The 14,673-nt window shown below is 50.5% G+C and overlaps 7 protein-coding genes across 7 annotated transcripts; 3 read left to right on the top strand and 4 right to left on the bottom strand.

Annotated features, from left to right (window-relative positions):
• Nucleotides 1–580: 580 nt before the first annotated feature.
• On the top strand, nt 581–2,515 carry BO88DRAFT_339330 (siderochrome-iron transporter; the record flags this gene model as incomplete). The annotated part of the gene is made up of 3 exons (XM_025703024.1): nt 581–855; nt 916–1,529; nt 1,578–2,515. The coding sequence occupies 3 exons, from the start codon at nt 581–583 to the stop codon at nt 2,513–2,515; spliced, it is 1,827 nt and encodes a 608-aa protein (XP_025563244.1).
• A 503-nt stretch (nt 2,516–3,018) lies between these two features.
• BO88DRAFT_461770 (Ras-GEF domain-containing protein) lies at nt 3,019–5,196 on the top strand (the record flags this gene model as incomplete). Its single annotated transcript, XM_025711184.1, has 4 exons — nt 3,019–3,249; nt 3,287–4,312; nt 4,372–4,588; nt 4,662–5,196. 4 exons carry the CDS (start codon nt 3,019–3,021, stop codon nt 5,045–5,047), a joined length of 1,860 nt encoding a protein of 619 aa, XP_025563243.1. The 3' UTR covers nt 5,048–5,196.
• Nucleotides 5,197–5,330: 134 nt separating this feature from the next.
• On the bottom strand, nt 5,331–6,422 carry BO88DRAFT_487600 (uncharacterized protein). The gene is made up of 2 exons (XM_025712556.1): nt 6,034–6,422; nt 5,331–5,974 (listed from the first exon to the last, which is right to left on the bottom strand). The coding sequence occupies exon 2, from the start codon at nt 5,938–5,940 to the stop codon at nt 5,533–5,535; it is 408 nt and encodes a 135-aa protein (XP_025563242.1). The 5' UTR covers nt 5,941–5,974; nt 6,034–6,422; the 3' UTR covers nt 5,331–5,532.
• A 919-nt stretch (nt 6,423–7,341) lies between these two features.
• Nucleotides 7,342–9,584, bottom strand: BO88DRAFT_339518 (Zn(II)2Cys6 transcription factor; the record flags this gene model as incomplete). The annotated part of the gene is made up of 5 exons (XM_025703034.1): nt 7,342–7,606; nt 7,664–8,436; nt 8,496–9,237; nt 9,294–9,412; nt 9,483–9,584. The coding sequence occupies 5 exons, from the start codon at nt 9,582–9,584 to the stop codon at nt 7,342–7,344; spliced, it is 2,001 nt and encodes a 666-aa protein (XP_025563241.1).
• A 489-nt stretch (nt 9,585–10,073) lies between these two features.
• On the bottom strand, nt 10,074–11,562 carry BO88DRAFT_404497 (NAD-dependent epimerase/dehydratase family protein). The gene has a single exon (XM_025706638.1). It carries the CDS (start codon nt 11,255–11,257, stop codon nt 10,349–10,351), a length of 909 nt encoding a protein of 302 aa, XP_025563240.1. The 5' UTR covers nt 11,258–11,562; the 3' UTR covers nt 10,074–10,348.
• On the top strand, nt 11,503–12,831 carry BO88DRAFT_404496 (uncharacterized protein). The gene is made up of 2 exons (XM_025706637.1): nt 11,503–12,312; nt 12,442–12,831. The coding sequence occupies exons 1-2, from the start codon at nt 11,808–11,810 to the stop codon at nt 12,660–12,662; spliced, it is 726 nt and encodes a 241-aa protein (XP_025563239.1). The 5' UTR covers nt 11,503–11,807; the 3' UTR covers nt 12,663–12,831.
• Nucleotides 12,832–13,669: 838 nt separating this feature from the next.
• Nucleotides 13,670–14,555, bottom strand: BO88DRAFT_364590 (putative nucleoside-diphosphate-sugar epimerase). The gene is made up of 3 exons (XM_025703985.1): nt 14,323–14,555; nt 14,030–14,243; nt 13,670–13,926 (listed from the first exon to the last, which is right to left on the bottom strand). Exons 1-3 carry the CDS (start codon nt 14,532–14,534, stop codon nt 13,684–13,686), a joined length of 669 nt encoding a protein of 222 aa, XP_025563238.1. The 5' UTR covers nt 14,535–14,555; the 3' UTR covers nt 13,670–13,683.
• Nucleotides 14,556–14,673: the final 118 nt, after the last annotated feature.

Raw genomic sequence — 14,673 nt, 5'->3', positions numbered from 1 at the left:
TGATCGGCGTCGTGAGCTTAATACTACAGTCAGGCTGCCTTTCAAGCCTAACAAGATTTGTGAATATGGAATGTGTGAGTATGACTTCCCGTGCCTGAGTGGATCCTGGACCCATCGAACCAGTGAAAAGGCCTGCCCACGAAGCAATCAATCACAGTGCCAGTCAGAGCCTGCAGCCAAGGGTCTATCACGCGCTGCCTTGCCAAGGAAGGAAGGGCTGAAGTCGATCGCCATTTCATTGGAAGAGAGCGATGCCAGGACCACACCATTAGATTTTTATCTGATCCCACACTACGTTATCTGATCCGCGCTGCCATCGCCCATTCGTGCCAGTCAACATGCATGATGCCTGGGTTCACCCAGAGATCTACATCGGGAAGCGCGCCTCGTGCAAAATGGATACACTACTCCTGCATGCGATGCTCCGATGCTCGCAGCCTGTCCGCTCCCTCGGAATGTTGAAAACCGCACTCATGGCCGCCTCCTCGTCGCACATTACCTGATCACGGAGGACTACGCCCTGAGGACTATCAAACTACTCACATTCCTTACCTCACTTTTGAGTAAGTGGTCACCAGCCATGAGTCCTACCCTCATCACTCGAGGCCGCAATGATGTGCAGCTAGCACAAAATGTGGCTGGTGCGGATTTCAAAGACTTCAGCTATGAGGTGGAAGTTACCTCTCCCAGCAACGGAGAGGAGAATCCTGATGAGATCACTCTTGAGGCCTGGCAAGCGGACGAGGCTCAAAAGTCAGCCAACGTGGTGACCCACGATGCACCTCGTGGTATGCAGCAGGCGGAGGCTGCAGCATTGGCTTGGAGTAAGAAGATGGCCTATCTCACTTATGCACTGTGAGTCCCCCACTCCCATAATGATATCTCATATCTGACATGATCTGTTTGTGACCACAGCATCTGGCTTTCCTTCTTTATGTTAGCTCTACAGTCCTCGGTCAGCAGCAATGTGATTCAGAACGCCTACGCCAACTTTGAAGCTGCCCCTGAAGTGAGTACGGCAGGCATTGCAGCTAGCGTGATCAGTGGTGTCGTCCGACTTCCTGCAGCGAAGTTGTTGAACGTCTGGGGGAGAACGGAAGGATTCCTAGTCTTTGTCGGTGTTTACCTCCTTGGACTTGTCATCCTCGCAGCATGCAACAACCCCAGCTCCTATGCAGCGGGTTATGTTCTGTACTGGGTCGGATATGACGCTGTATATCTCATCCTCGATGTCTTCATGGCCGATACTGCCGGGATGCGTAACCGAGCTTTCGCCTTTGGCTTCGCCAGCACTCCTTTTATCTGCACTGCGTTCACCGGCCCCTTGGCTGCCGAGTCAATTATTAAGAGAGCATCATGGCGCTGGGGATACGGTATCTTTGCTATTGTGATGCCATTTGTATTCATTCCTCTGGCTGTGATATTCAAATTCTACCAACGAAAGGCGGAGAGTATGTATATCTACGGTCGGGAGCCAAGTGGCCGGACTTTCTGGGAATCAGTAGTTCACTACTTCCATGAATTCGACGGTAAGCACAATCCTTTTCTTTAATTGACATTCCCTGACTCTCTTGCAGTGATTGGTGCATTCCTCTTGACCGCTGCCTTCCTCCTCCTCCTACTCCCATTCAGTCTCGCATCCTACGGACGCGCCGAGTATAAGAGTGCCGCTTTTATCTCCATGATCATCGTTGGGTTCGTGCTGTTCATTCTGTTTGGTCTCTGGGAGCGATTTGGGGCGCGCAATCACTTCATCAAGTGGCGAGTTTTCAAGCAGCCCACGGTAATAGGGGCTTGCGGTCTTGCAGCCTGTCTCTTCTTCAGTTACTACACATGGGAGCTTTACTTCTACAACTTCTGCATGGTTATTTACGGGCTGAGCATCGGCATGGCCGGCTACGTCGGGCAAATTTACAACGTTGGCTCGTGCTTCTGGTCAGCTGTGTTCGGCATAACGGTCTATGTCACTCGGCAGTTCAAGTATACCTGTTTGGGATTCGGACTGCCTCTGGTCCTACTAGGGGCAGGGTTGATGATCCACTTTCGATCGGCCGGTGGAGGCATCGGGTATATTGTGATGTGTCAGATATTCATTGCCTTTGGAGGTGGCACCCTGGTCATTGGCGAAGACATGGCTGTCATGGCTGCCTCTGATCGTGAGGGAGTCCCCATGATGCTTTCCCTGATTGGTCTCTTCTCGAGTCTGGGCGGTGCAGTAGGCTACGCAGTTGCCGCTGCCATCTACACCAACACCTTCCCGGGTGCATTGAGGGATGCATTACCCGAGGGCAGCAAGGACAAAGCGATGGAGATCTATGTGGGCGGGTACCTCACGCAGCTCGAGTATCCCGTTGGTTCCGCTATTCGTGATGCGATCAATGCGGCATACGGCGTCTACATGAAGTATGCGTGTATTGCAGCTGTGGTAGCAATGGCGCTGGGGATTCCTTGTGTGGCCATCTGGAAGAACTTCAGGCTGAACAAGCCACAGCAGAACAAGGGCCAGGTGATCTGAGGATGTGTGTATAGAGGTTTTGTAGAGTAGGGTACAAGATACCATGATAGTCATGCTTCCATAATAATCATTGCTTCCATAATAGTAATAACTTGCATTGTAGTCATTACTTCCACAATAGTCATTGCTTCTATAGTAGTCAATGCTTCTGTAGCAGCCATTGCGTCCATAATAGTCACTGTTTCCATGATGGTCAGGCTACTTCGCTGAGTTTTTCACAAAGATTCACCGGAGTAGAATAGCTCCGCAATAACGTAACGGTAGAAGATGATAGATCAAAATCCGAATACCTCTCGTTAAGGAAAAGCCCTCCGAGACCCGAGTGGGATCACTTTGCTGCCCATCACAAGCGTCCCAGAAGCCATTCCATCTTGGCAGCAGCCATCAGAAGAAGAGAACCAGCCGACGACAAGCGCACAAGCCCAATCATAGGCAACCATGACCGCCGAACCCACCCGAGACACGCACGGTGAGCAGACTATGAACGCGCTAACACGCAGAAAATGGCTCAGGTGGAGCCGTGCGATGGCCCTGCCTTACTCAATGTGGAGATGATGAGGCCGATCCGCGTCGGTGATAAGATTGATAAATGCTGGGCGATGTCGGAACTTGTGCGCCCCTGGCCCTACCTCGCTCAAGACATCCGGGAAGTGACGCACAACGTCCATTCTATGTGGGCTGGTGGGGTTCCAGACCCGTGGTTCCAGCGCTATACTCGCTTCCCTCTTACTCGCGTGCGGACTATTGTCCACTATCGTCTACTTGCACCAGGCTGCCGGTGTCACCCCGGACATAAACCCCCTCTTGCCCCAAGCACGTCGACTGGCCAGTGCAGCGTCTCTATCCGACCTCGACTATGCACGAAACAATACGCCCACGACAATGTTTTCCAGCTCCCAGCACGCCAGGAAATGGTCGACGATGCCGATCGACACGAATGCGGCCCCGTTCTTGAGCCTCGACTATGAGGATGAGGTCGTCTACGAGGATGACCAACGTCAAACCATCAGATACGGCACCATCTGTGGACTGGTCGAGCAACTGACACGCCATGACCGGCTAGACGTCTCGTTTAACGAGACCTTCCTCATTACTTACCCGACATTCGTCTGCGGCAGAGAACTCTTTGAGATTCTCCTCCAACGACTGAACATGCCCCCTCCTCCAGGCCTCAGCGACTCTGACCTCTCACGATGGACCGAACAGAAGCAGAAGACCGTCCGCTTCCGCGTCATCAACATACTCAAGACCTGGCTGGAGCGGTACTGGATGGAACCACCCACCGAATCAACGATGGACTTCCTCCGACACATCCACTCCCACATCCAACCTCTTGCCAACGTTCCCACTACCTCGCAACTCATCACCATTATCGAGCACCGCTTGAAGGGTCAAGACATCCTCAAACGTTACATGACGCCCCCAAACAGCACAGTGCCTAAACCACTCACCCCGAGGAACATGAAGAAGCTCAAGTTCCTCGACCTCGACCCGATGGAGATCGCTCGCCAACTCACCATCATTGAATCACGTCTCTTCGCTCGGATCAAACCTACCGAGTGCCTCAACAAGTCATGGCAGAAGAAAGATACCGATAGACCACCATCTATTTCTCCCTCACGCCGCACCAGCACCAGCACAACCAGCAGCACCAGTTCTATCGAACGCACCACCGGCGTCAACGCCACGATTCTACATTCAAACCAACTCGCCAACTGGGTGGGGGAGATGATCCTGGCCCAGGATGAGATGAAGAAGCGTGTCTCTTTGATCAAGCAGTTTGTCAACATTGCCGACGTAAGCGCCCCCTCACTTTAACACTATCAACCCACATGCTAACGCAGTGCTATCAATAGAACTGCCGCTCCCTCAACAACTTCGCAACCATGATGTCCCTAATCTCCGGCCTCGCCACAAGCCCGATCTACCGTCTCCACCGCACCTGGACGCAAGTGAGCCCCAAGACGCGCAAACTGCTCGAAGACATGCAGAACCTCATGTCCAGCGACAAGAACTTTATCAAGTACCGAGAAAAGCTCCGCGCAGCAGGCCCACCACGCATCCCCTTCCTCGGTATGCATCCTAACTCCCTCTCCGCCTCCTTTCCAACTAAATCATACCATACTAACACCTAATCATAATATAGGAACCTACCTAACCGACCTCACCTTCATTGAAGACGGCATCCCAAGCCACACCCCGCCCCCAAACGTGATGATAAACTTCAGCAAGCGGATCAAAGTGGCTGACATCCTGCGCGAGATCGAAAGCTGTCAGGCTGTCGGGTACAGTTTGCTTCCTGTGCCCGAGATACAGGAGTTCATTGTCCGGAATGTGCAGGCGGCCGGTGGTGATGTCGAGGGCATGTATGAGAGGAGTTTGGCGTTGGAGCCGAGGATGGCTGGTGAGGAGAAGATGAATATGGGGCAGCTGGGGGTGGGTATGGTAGGGATGAATATGGGGAGGGGAGGGTATATTTCTACGGGGAGTCATATGAGTTCGGTGGTTATTGCTAGTATGGCTTTGCGGTAGTTGGGGTAGGACAAGAAGCAGGGTTTATGAGGTATGATGTTATGAGTTTATTGATATGGATGGGCTTGGAGTACAAGGTGTTTCAGGGGACTTTTCTTTTGTATCGTGCTCTTTGGGTGAGGTGGTTTCTTCAGATCTTTATGAATTAGCATGTTGTAATCGATAGAAGATATGCTTCCGCACTATGTCTATTGCAAATATTGTTCTTAAGAAAGCCTTCAGATAGTAGCTGCGTTAATCAATATTGTCTCTGACTCACGGCCCCCGTTGAAGGACATGAAATGCACAGCACATTCATTCAGTCAGACATAGGTCCAAATTCCCACAGCGGGTAGGTTAACACAAAATACAAAAACAAAGCAATAATCTAAACAACACTCCCTATCCTGATAGGGAGCAATAACCCAACAAATCATACATAATACACAAGAACGAAATCAAGAACTGAAATCCCAAACTCAATCCCAAACCCAGTCCAAGCGCACTTACTCAACCGCAATCCTCACCCGATCAAAATCAACGACAGCCCTAAACTCCCTAAACTTCACATAGACAGTAACAACAACTCCCCGACCATTATACTCCGCCTCTCCCGGAGGCACTTTAACAGCAAACGACGAAGTCTTGGGACCGGGGAACCGTTCCCGGAATGCCTCCATGTTGGCAAAGCGAATAGCCACCGCGTCGACGTATGCATTATCGGTTTCAAAGTCAACGGCGACGGAGGTTATGTTGGGGTTCTCGCGTGGTGGGGCGGGGAGTATGAAGTGTACGGCGCCCTGCTTTGCATCGAATCTGGATGGCTGCACGATGGCGCCGCCTCTGTCCGGGCGGATTTTGAGGGCCGGGTCGGCGATGGCGCCGGAGCCGGGGCCTTGGAGCCAGATTGCCATTTTGGTTAGGTTGGGAAGGGTGGGGTGTGGGTTGCTTTGGGTGTTGTTAGTTGGGTGTTTGTGTTTGTTGGAGACGGTATGGGTGGTGCTCACATTTGTTCTGGTTGGTTGTAGGTGGAATGAGGTCTGATTGTCTTGTAGTAGTAGAGGATGTTGTTTGATCGCTGAGTGAGATCAGAAGGGCTAGGGACAGGGTCTTATATAAGTATCTGAAAAGGATGCTGAGTTAGCATCATTGTCCATTGGACGTTGTATTGAGATACCCAAGAGAGTTGAGGCTCGAGAAGGGCGACGTTGTCCACTTCCATTAGCTGGGAAATCAGCTTGCAGTGTGTTGTAGAGTGGGCATTGGTGAGCAATTCTGGAGCGAGGCGACCAATTGATGTGAATACATTATTTCGCTAAGGGCCCCATTCATCTGGTCATCCAAGAAATTTCTGTACGTAGTGAGAAGGATGAACAAATTATGAAGGAGACGAATGCATAATGGGATAGTTTGTTACGTGAGGCAAAGTATGGGCAGCCTCCCCTTGACTACAGCATAACAGAAATATTATAGGCACGTGACTACTTGTCCCTGAGTTATAGTGCTAAAGTCACCCAAAAACCCCGGTCGCACGTACTGAATCGGACATTATAACCTACAAAGAGGCGTAGATCGACAGGAGAAGGCATAGCCTGCCTGGTAGCCATATTCGCGTTCCATAATGGTTGGGTAGAAATGCGGCCTTACGATGAAATGTGGTCTCCATGAACAGACACAGGGACACGTGCAAGTCCCCATTCCCACCCAATGTCTGAGGCAGTGGACACATATAATTAGCTCGCGAATGTTGATCCGGGTGCGCTGTTCAGCAAGGCTGAGGGTCCAAGTGTGGGTATCCCTCGGCCAAGTGTCGGTGAAGCTGACAAAGCGGGTAGCGAGGGCAAAGAATGAGGAATTTGGAAGAAACAGATGGCCTGGATCAGTAGCACTATGTAGGCACCCAATGGTGACTCAAGTCTCCAATGTTATGCCATAGTGCCCATAATCGTCTTTCTGTTGTCCAAAACATGTTGGAACGCTATAAGGAAATCGAGGACATCTATCCCTAAATTGGGATTAAGCGAGTCCTCGTCACCGACCAGTTCACAGGACCAGAAGACAAAATCACAGAATTGAGTTATGTAAAATTCTACTTGTATGTACAAATCTAGCATAAACATTGCAACCCAATATCCAAACCTGACTCAATATACACTCGCGCATATGCGCCATACTATATGGCGGTGACTTTTTAAAGTCATAATACATGGGTATCTTGAGCAATGACTCCAGTAAGCAATATCAACAGGAAGAGGAGAACTGTAACGCTCTCAAGAAAATGAACATCTACAAACGCGAAAATGAGGAAAGGGACATCACGATTGGGTGAGCTGCCTCTGGCTCCGACGAGCCTTTTCAATAGCGCAGTGCCCAAGTCGGATCAACTCGGCCACGAAATTCGTAACTGTTTGCATATGTGCAATCTCGACTTCCGACGTGCGTCGTCGTCGCACGTCCCTGACAAGGTCCGGGACCACCTTCAGTAGATGTAGATCTTCTTCGACATACGGATCTAGTGGGTTCGCTAAAATGCTGCAAAATATGGTGAGGATGGCAGACATGGGGTAGAAGATAATCATCCTAGGTGCCATGTTAGTACTAACAGATCGGGCCATGATAAACCATATGACAACGCACCAAAAAGCCTCAGGACGCACTGAGCCGATGACCGTACGAAGAAAATGTAGCGAGGACCGACTAGCCTCCACGGCTAGGAGCATGCTTGAATTCACACCCTCCATCATTCCGTTCTTACAACTTCTCCATTGTTGGCCCCAGGCGTCACATCTTCCACTGGCGCGATGGATGGTGCACATCATATAGTGATATTCCAGTCGAATGACGATTGGTTGCATGCGGTAAACTGGTATTGGATGCTGTTCTTGGAAAGTCCCGAGGGTTGGACGGTGCCCTGGTGGCACATTTAGGCGCCATTGCTCAAGTTCGTCATCAAGCTCGCGGATGTCCTGTAGCAGTTGGGCGTCAGACTTGCGCAGCGCTTTAGCAGAGTAGAGTGTCCGGTAGGTTTTGGACTTGAGCATCGTTAGTCGTAGATCTCCGGGAAAGATGGGTATGGTCATGTCGTCGTAGCGGATAGGATTGCCCTCCGTGCTGGGGTATTGGATTTCGGTATAGTTCGGGGGAAGTGTAAGATCGCAGTATTCATCATGGATAACTGGCGGTTGGCCGGACCGGAAACATATCTCCTTGTCGAAGCCATAACAGAGCCAGAATAAGCGACGAAGCATTCGTTGAGATCGCCATGTCCGGTCCTGGGGATCTTTTGATGACTCTCGGAACGCGTCTACCGTCTCGCTTGTCTCTCCGCCAAGCATGAACATGACCCGACATGCCATGGAGTGAAATTGGTTGGCTAATTGTAGTTCGCCAGTGAATGTTCGGTATATAGCCTGGAATCGCAATCAATGAGATCGGTGCTTGGCCGTGAGTGGGTGGGGTCAGTCCTCACCTGCATGACCATGGTCTGTAACGTAGGTACACTGACATCGTGCAGAATATACGGGAGGAGGCTTTGTGCCTTGGCAGCGTAGACCGGAGGATCGACCGGGGGAAGACTTGGGGAAGGATCAAGCTCGGCAATGAATGAAAGGAATGCAAGAATACATGCTCTAGACCGGGTATATTCCACAGGCGGAGGCCCTTGACATGGTCGATACGCGAGCTCCACGGTATCCCGGAAAAGAACCTCATCCACCACAGGAAAGACCATGCGTTCACCAGAAGTGAAGAAGTGGCTCACATACTGTTCCACCAACGACCGGTCTGGAAGATCCGGTGTGACAGAGTGGTTGTAACCATTCTGCGGATGGGGAGTCGTCAGGTGAGGGACCTGGTTTGGGTATTTGTGCGACCAGACATCCTCGAATGTGCCAGGCTCCCCCGTACAGGATCGCACCCACTCCTGGCCGGATTGCGAGAAGCAAGGGATGCCACTGTATGTCCGAACCTCACCCACATAGTGACCGGCAAAGTGGATCTTCCCGAACAGTAGGCCACTACTGGAAGCCGGATTATCCGTCTGAATAGCAAGCTGCGTCGATTCAGCCAAGCTCTGAGACTGTTCAGTATCGAGATGGCCTTTCTCCAATAAAGAAAGACAATTCCTTGGGTGCTGCGTAGTCGAGATCGACCGTGTGAGGAGCTCCTCAAGCTTCCGCACCCTGTCCTCCAGGTCTTCCTGGTGAGGTCGTCTCAGGGGTCTGAGTAGTTAGTGGCATGCCACATGGAACAAAACATACAAGCTCACCTTGGATTGGCGGGTTGAGTGGTCTTCTTTCGTTTGTTCCCGCCAACAGGCCTATCAAAGGTACAATCCAGGTTATGGTGGCGGCACCAATTACAGGGGACAGATGTATCACATTGGATCTGACCCGCGGGAAAGGTTAATAGACTATTGCAAATTGGACTGAAAGTGGACACCCGAAGCGCAACCTACTTTTCTCCGATGGCACGAGTCACAGGCCCGAGCAGTACGCCGAAGGGGCACATACCGATCCCCCTCGGGGGTAGGGCTGGACTCCGGCACGCGCGCCTGCATGTTACAATGTCGATCCATGGGAGTCCCAGGGACAAAAGCGCGAGTGGGGACCAATCAGCAAAAATGACAGCAGGTGCTATGGGACCGCCTAAGCAAGAGCTAAACCGAGCAATGGGATGTCAATGGGGCTGCGCGCATATCCGCACAGCAGAACATGACAATCCCTTTTGAGGTTCGACGCGCCACCGAGACATCCGGCTCGGTCCTGCCGCTTAGTCATCGGTGTCGGCCACGGGTCCTCCGGTAACCCAATTGGGATGTCCTTTCAAGATATGCCATATCATGATAAAGCGATGAGATAGGAATATAGAGGATTGTAGTCGACATCTGTACATCCAATTTCCCGGCATAGTTTTTTTAGCTCATGAAAATCTCGTTGGCATCGATGCACTGCCATCCTCTCTTTTCGGCAATATCGGGTTCAACCGCCAAAAAGAGGGCCTTGAGCCGCGGCTATTTTAGTGATTTCCGCTTTAGGTTTACCGTTAATCAAAGTGCCTCGGACTGTCTCAGCTACACACATATTATTTGCTGCGTGGCCTGATTGTTAACTCCGAGCTGCTAGTGGGCCTGACAGGGTCACATTTATGCACCTGAAATGAAGGGCTCGAGGTAAGATCATAATTATGCAGACATATGCTATGATATCTTGTCCACCCGGAGGACCGCGTTAAGCCACTGCGATGGTCATTATGAGGCAGATATCTATGTCTATGACCTAATTCCCCATCGGATACCCTTATTCTGCACTGCCGTCCCACCCTTCACTTCTGAAGACAATCATCCTGCCACCGGTGTCTCTGCTCAAAGCCCAACATCTCCTTCATCTTTCTGTTCGTCACTGGGGCCTCCTTCTCCCCCATCTTCCTGGTAATCGGAACATTGGGGCACATATTCTGCAAGAACTCCGTCGTGCTCGCAGTATTCGTAATCTCATCATTCACCGCATTAAAGACCTGGAACCCTAATCCATCAGTAACAATGCCCCGTTCAAACATCAACCCAATATCTCTGGCATCCGTGTACGCCCATCCATGCACTTTATACTGCTCCGGCGAATGCACGTACTCCTCAAACCGACTTCGCATTTCCTCCGGCGCAATGATAGCGCCCAGTCGCATGACATAGATATCGGTCCCGAACCGCCGAGCAAAGCTCCGTGCTGTACGTTCCCCAATTACTTTTGTTAGACCATACACGTCCATCGGGTTCGTATCTACCTCCTCGTCAACCGGGAACGAAGGATAATCGACATCTCCTTCTGCAAAAGCAACCCCGTACGCGCACAGTGAACTGGCAGTTATGATCTTCGGCACGCCAATTTGACATGCAGCTTCCAGCACATTATAGGTGGAGAGCGTATTGCCTCGGAAGGTCTCGTTATCAGGGACGATCATGTTCCGCGCATACCCGGCTAGATGAATGACGGCATCGGGGACCTGGCGCAGGGGTTCTCGGAAGGGTTCGGTGAGATGGAAATGGGAGTGCAGGGCGCCATGGACTTGACCGTTGTCGGTGAGGTCAACTTTGAGGGTATGGACTTTGTTACTGAGGGGGGCGGGGAGTGGGTTCAGGTCCAGGTTGAGGATGTCGTAGTTTTGGGCGAGGAGGTGGGCAATGATGAATTGGCCGGCTTTACCAGAGCCACCGGTGATGATGATGCGTTTGGACATGGTGGTGGATGTGAAGGGGTGATTTTATGAAGTTGAGGGATAGTTTGGGACATGTTGTGAATAAGAACTGCTGCTGCCTTGATCCCAGTGGTTTTGTTGCTGGTGCGGGGGTTCGTGGGGTGTCGGGGAATGTCCGGGGAAAGGGCTTTTGGGTGGTTTATTGGACTTCTGGTTCGCGGTGGGACCATCATTACCCATTGTAGATTATACCACAGCGTAGTACTTCGTAGTCCGTAACAATGTTGCTTTGTAGTTATATACCCGGAAGGACATATCTTCAACTGACTGACAGAAGGATCCGATCGCCATGCAGGATTTGTTCGAGAAAGATACTCCGGCGCCAATGAGAATGTTTGGCCCCCGAAACTTGCAGCTAAAATCTCACATGACCATCCATGCCCCTCGCGGTCTCTCACCGTCTCGCAACAACTTATCTCGACTCGCAAACTCTAGCATCGCAAGTTCTATTCTTTTGCTGCTTATATTGGGAGACGCACTATATTCTCTTAACCTCCCACACTAATACTCCTCACTCCACGCCACCTTCAGCATGTTCCCTCCCGAACCCCGACCCCGCATCGCCTGCTTCCACGGCGGTGGCTCCAAAGGCGAAATCTACAAGATTCAATGTTCGCGCCTCGCCAGCTTGCTCGAAAACGACTTTGAATTCGTCTTTTTCGACGGTCCCTACACTCGCGACGCCGGTCCCGGCGTCCTCCCCGCCTTCCGTGGCTACGAGCCATACAAATCATGGGTGACGAATGACAGCGACGGCAAGGAACTCGTTGATGGAAGTGGATATGACGATGTTGGCCGGGACGGGATCGAGAGGGTCTTAAAGCTGATGGTACAAAATGATCGGGAGCAAGATGAGCCAGCCGGTCCGTGGGTGGGTGCCATGGGATTCAGTCAAGGAACCAGAGTGGTGGGTGGATTGTTGTTGGATCAGCAACGCAGAGCTGCCTCGGGCTGGGATGCGAATGAGGGGATTCAGTTGAGATTCGGGGTTTGTTGCATGGGGGCCGGTGCACCTCTGGAATCGGGGGTTTCGAAACGTATGTTTGCTTGTTTTTCCGATCAGTCAACGTTTCTTCACGGAGTTATGATCGCCCGTGGGGAGGAGTGTTGTCTTGTTCCTCCCTAACATTGGCAGCTTTTGTCATGAAGATACTGACGTGTCGCAGACTTCAACTTTGAAGATAGCACAGTCTCGCTGCCTACACTGCATGTCCACGGGCTCAAGGACTGGGTACTGCCGCTCAGCCGACTCCAGTACGCGAAATACTATGACTCGAAAACCAAGAAATTGTACGAGGTCGATTACCATCACGCCATGCCATGGAACACACATGAGGTACAGAAATTGGCGGATTTGATACGGCAGATATATAAGGAGAATGCCTGAGACTGGGTATGCCAGTGTTAGCTCGGGAGTAGTTGTCTTGCGGATATGGCAGTGGGATGAAGGCCGGAAAATGAGCTGTTCCACACGGAATCATAAATCATGCGAGCAGATTTCAAGTTGAACTCATATAATAACGATAGACATTGATTAGTAGTATCCAATATGCACCTTCCAAACTATTATCAGTTGTCCACTGGCAGACCAAATAGGCAAATCAGAATGGCACAGGAACCATTTTCCGGCTGTCTCCGTAGTCTTCATCACAGTGCAAACCGCCATCATGGTGCCTGTGACCACATGGTCCACGCGAGTTGAAAACAATGAAAACATTACTGAAAACATTGAAAACACGGTTGAAAACACTGAAAACAATGAAAACAGGGGATAGGGCCACGACCCTAGTCTCGACACAAGGGGTAACTATTTAAATGCGACCGTAAAATAGAATGCAGCTCTTGCAACTATCACAGCTGGACATCCTGAGAGGGTTTTATACTCCCTACACGAGTAGCCATCGTTATCATGATCAACGAACGGCAAACCATACCAGCTTGATATAAAAAGAAGCACTTTGCTCAGAGAAACTCAAACTTCCTTAGGAAGGTTCTTGCTTCCCTGTTTTCAGTTAAAACCAGGGAAGCCACCCGACTGGTCGGTATGTCACTATTCGCCTCCCCCTCTCTCCATGATCAACAACACCATTACAGTCCTATGATGTCCGACATCCCTTACTTAAATATTGTTCACTTTTTTCTCTGTGGTGAAAAAGAATTGTACCTATTCAAGACGGGTCTCTGACAGGCTTCTTCCAATCAAACCTTGTCACTCATCGTGTCAACTAAAGCAAAGGCTAACATGATTGCTTGCTAGGAATGATCCCGTCCCGTCCCCATCCACCAGTATAGATATGAATTTCAAGCGATCGCAAATTTTTATTAGCGAAATTTCAATTAAATACACAAACCAAAAACATTCTCAGAGTATTCAATTACTAGATCCCACAATTAGCACAATAATAAAATCAATACTCCCACCGAAGCATCCTCTCATTTTCCAAGACCCTCTCCTCATCTTCATTCCCCTTCACAGCAACATCCACCAATACCTTTACCAAATCATCCACCCAAATCGACGGGCCCATTCCAAAGACTAATGTCCTAAGACTCATTCCCCGTGCAAGAACCATCCCCGGTCGGGCAATATACACTTCTACACTGCTGTTGTTATCCTTTTCGTAGTCGGTCAATGCGTTCTCAACTTGTCCCTGTCCACGTTTCTAGTTAGTACCATGCCCTTCAACCCAACGTAAACCATAAGAACACCCGAAGTATCTCGTATGAATAATCAAATAAAGAGAGGGGAAATACCCTAATCTTCCTCGTCTCCCCCGCCATCCACAACGACCTACTCTGATCCCTCTCCGACATCCCTCCGCTCAGATAAACGAAGCGGAACTTTCTCCCCCCTCCCTCAACTGAGGAAGACAAATGTGTGCCAAAGGCCCTCATCGCAGCCATCGTGTACTCGACATTTATTTTCCGGGATGTTTCGGTGTCTCGGGTTCTGTTCACCCCGATCGCCCTGTTTCGTTATCCGTTCTATCAGCATCATAGATATACTTACTATAAATCTGTAAGGGCGATGAGTTGGAAAGGTATACCAGATACACGCCTCCGCCCCCTTTAACTCCTGCAATAAACTCTCAGGGTATGTGAGGAAATCATCCACGAGTCTGACCGTGAGCTTGGGGTCATTGGTAGGGAGCGGGCGCCGGGACAGCACAATGATGGATGTGATGTGCGGGTTTCGGAGACATTGGGTGAGAATTTCGTGGCCGATGAAGCCGGTACTACCGGTGAGAATTATTTTCATTATAATGCAGTTACATTAACGAGCTTGAGGGTGATGTAGTCTGATATTATGGTGCTTATTGTCGTAAATGGGTGTTGTTTGGTGTAGATATAATGGTAGGTCGTCGGAGATATCGGGGTTAGCTGGACACTGCCACTTT

Source organism: Aspergillus vadensis, assembly GCF_003184925.1.
Source record: "Aspergillus vadensis CBS 113365 unplaced genomic scaffold BO88scaffold_10, whole genome shotgun sequence".
Classification (NCBI taxonomy): domain Eukaryota; kingdom Fungi; phylum Ascomycota; class Eurotiomycetes; order Eurotiales; family Aspergillaceae; genus Aspergillus; species Aspergillus vadensis.
The sequence above is the reverse complement of the archived record's forward strand: the minus strand, read 5'-3'. Positions and strand labels throughout refer to the sequence as shown.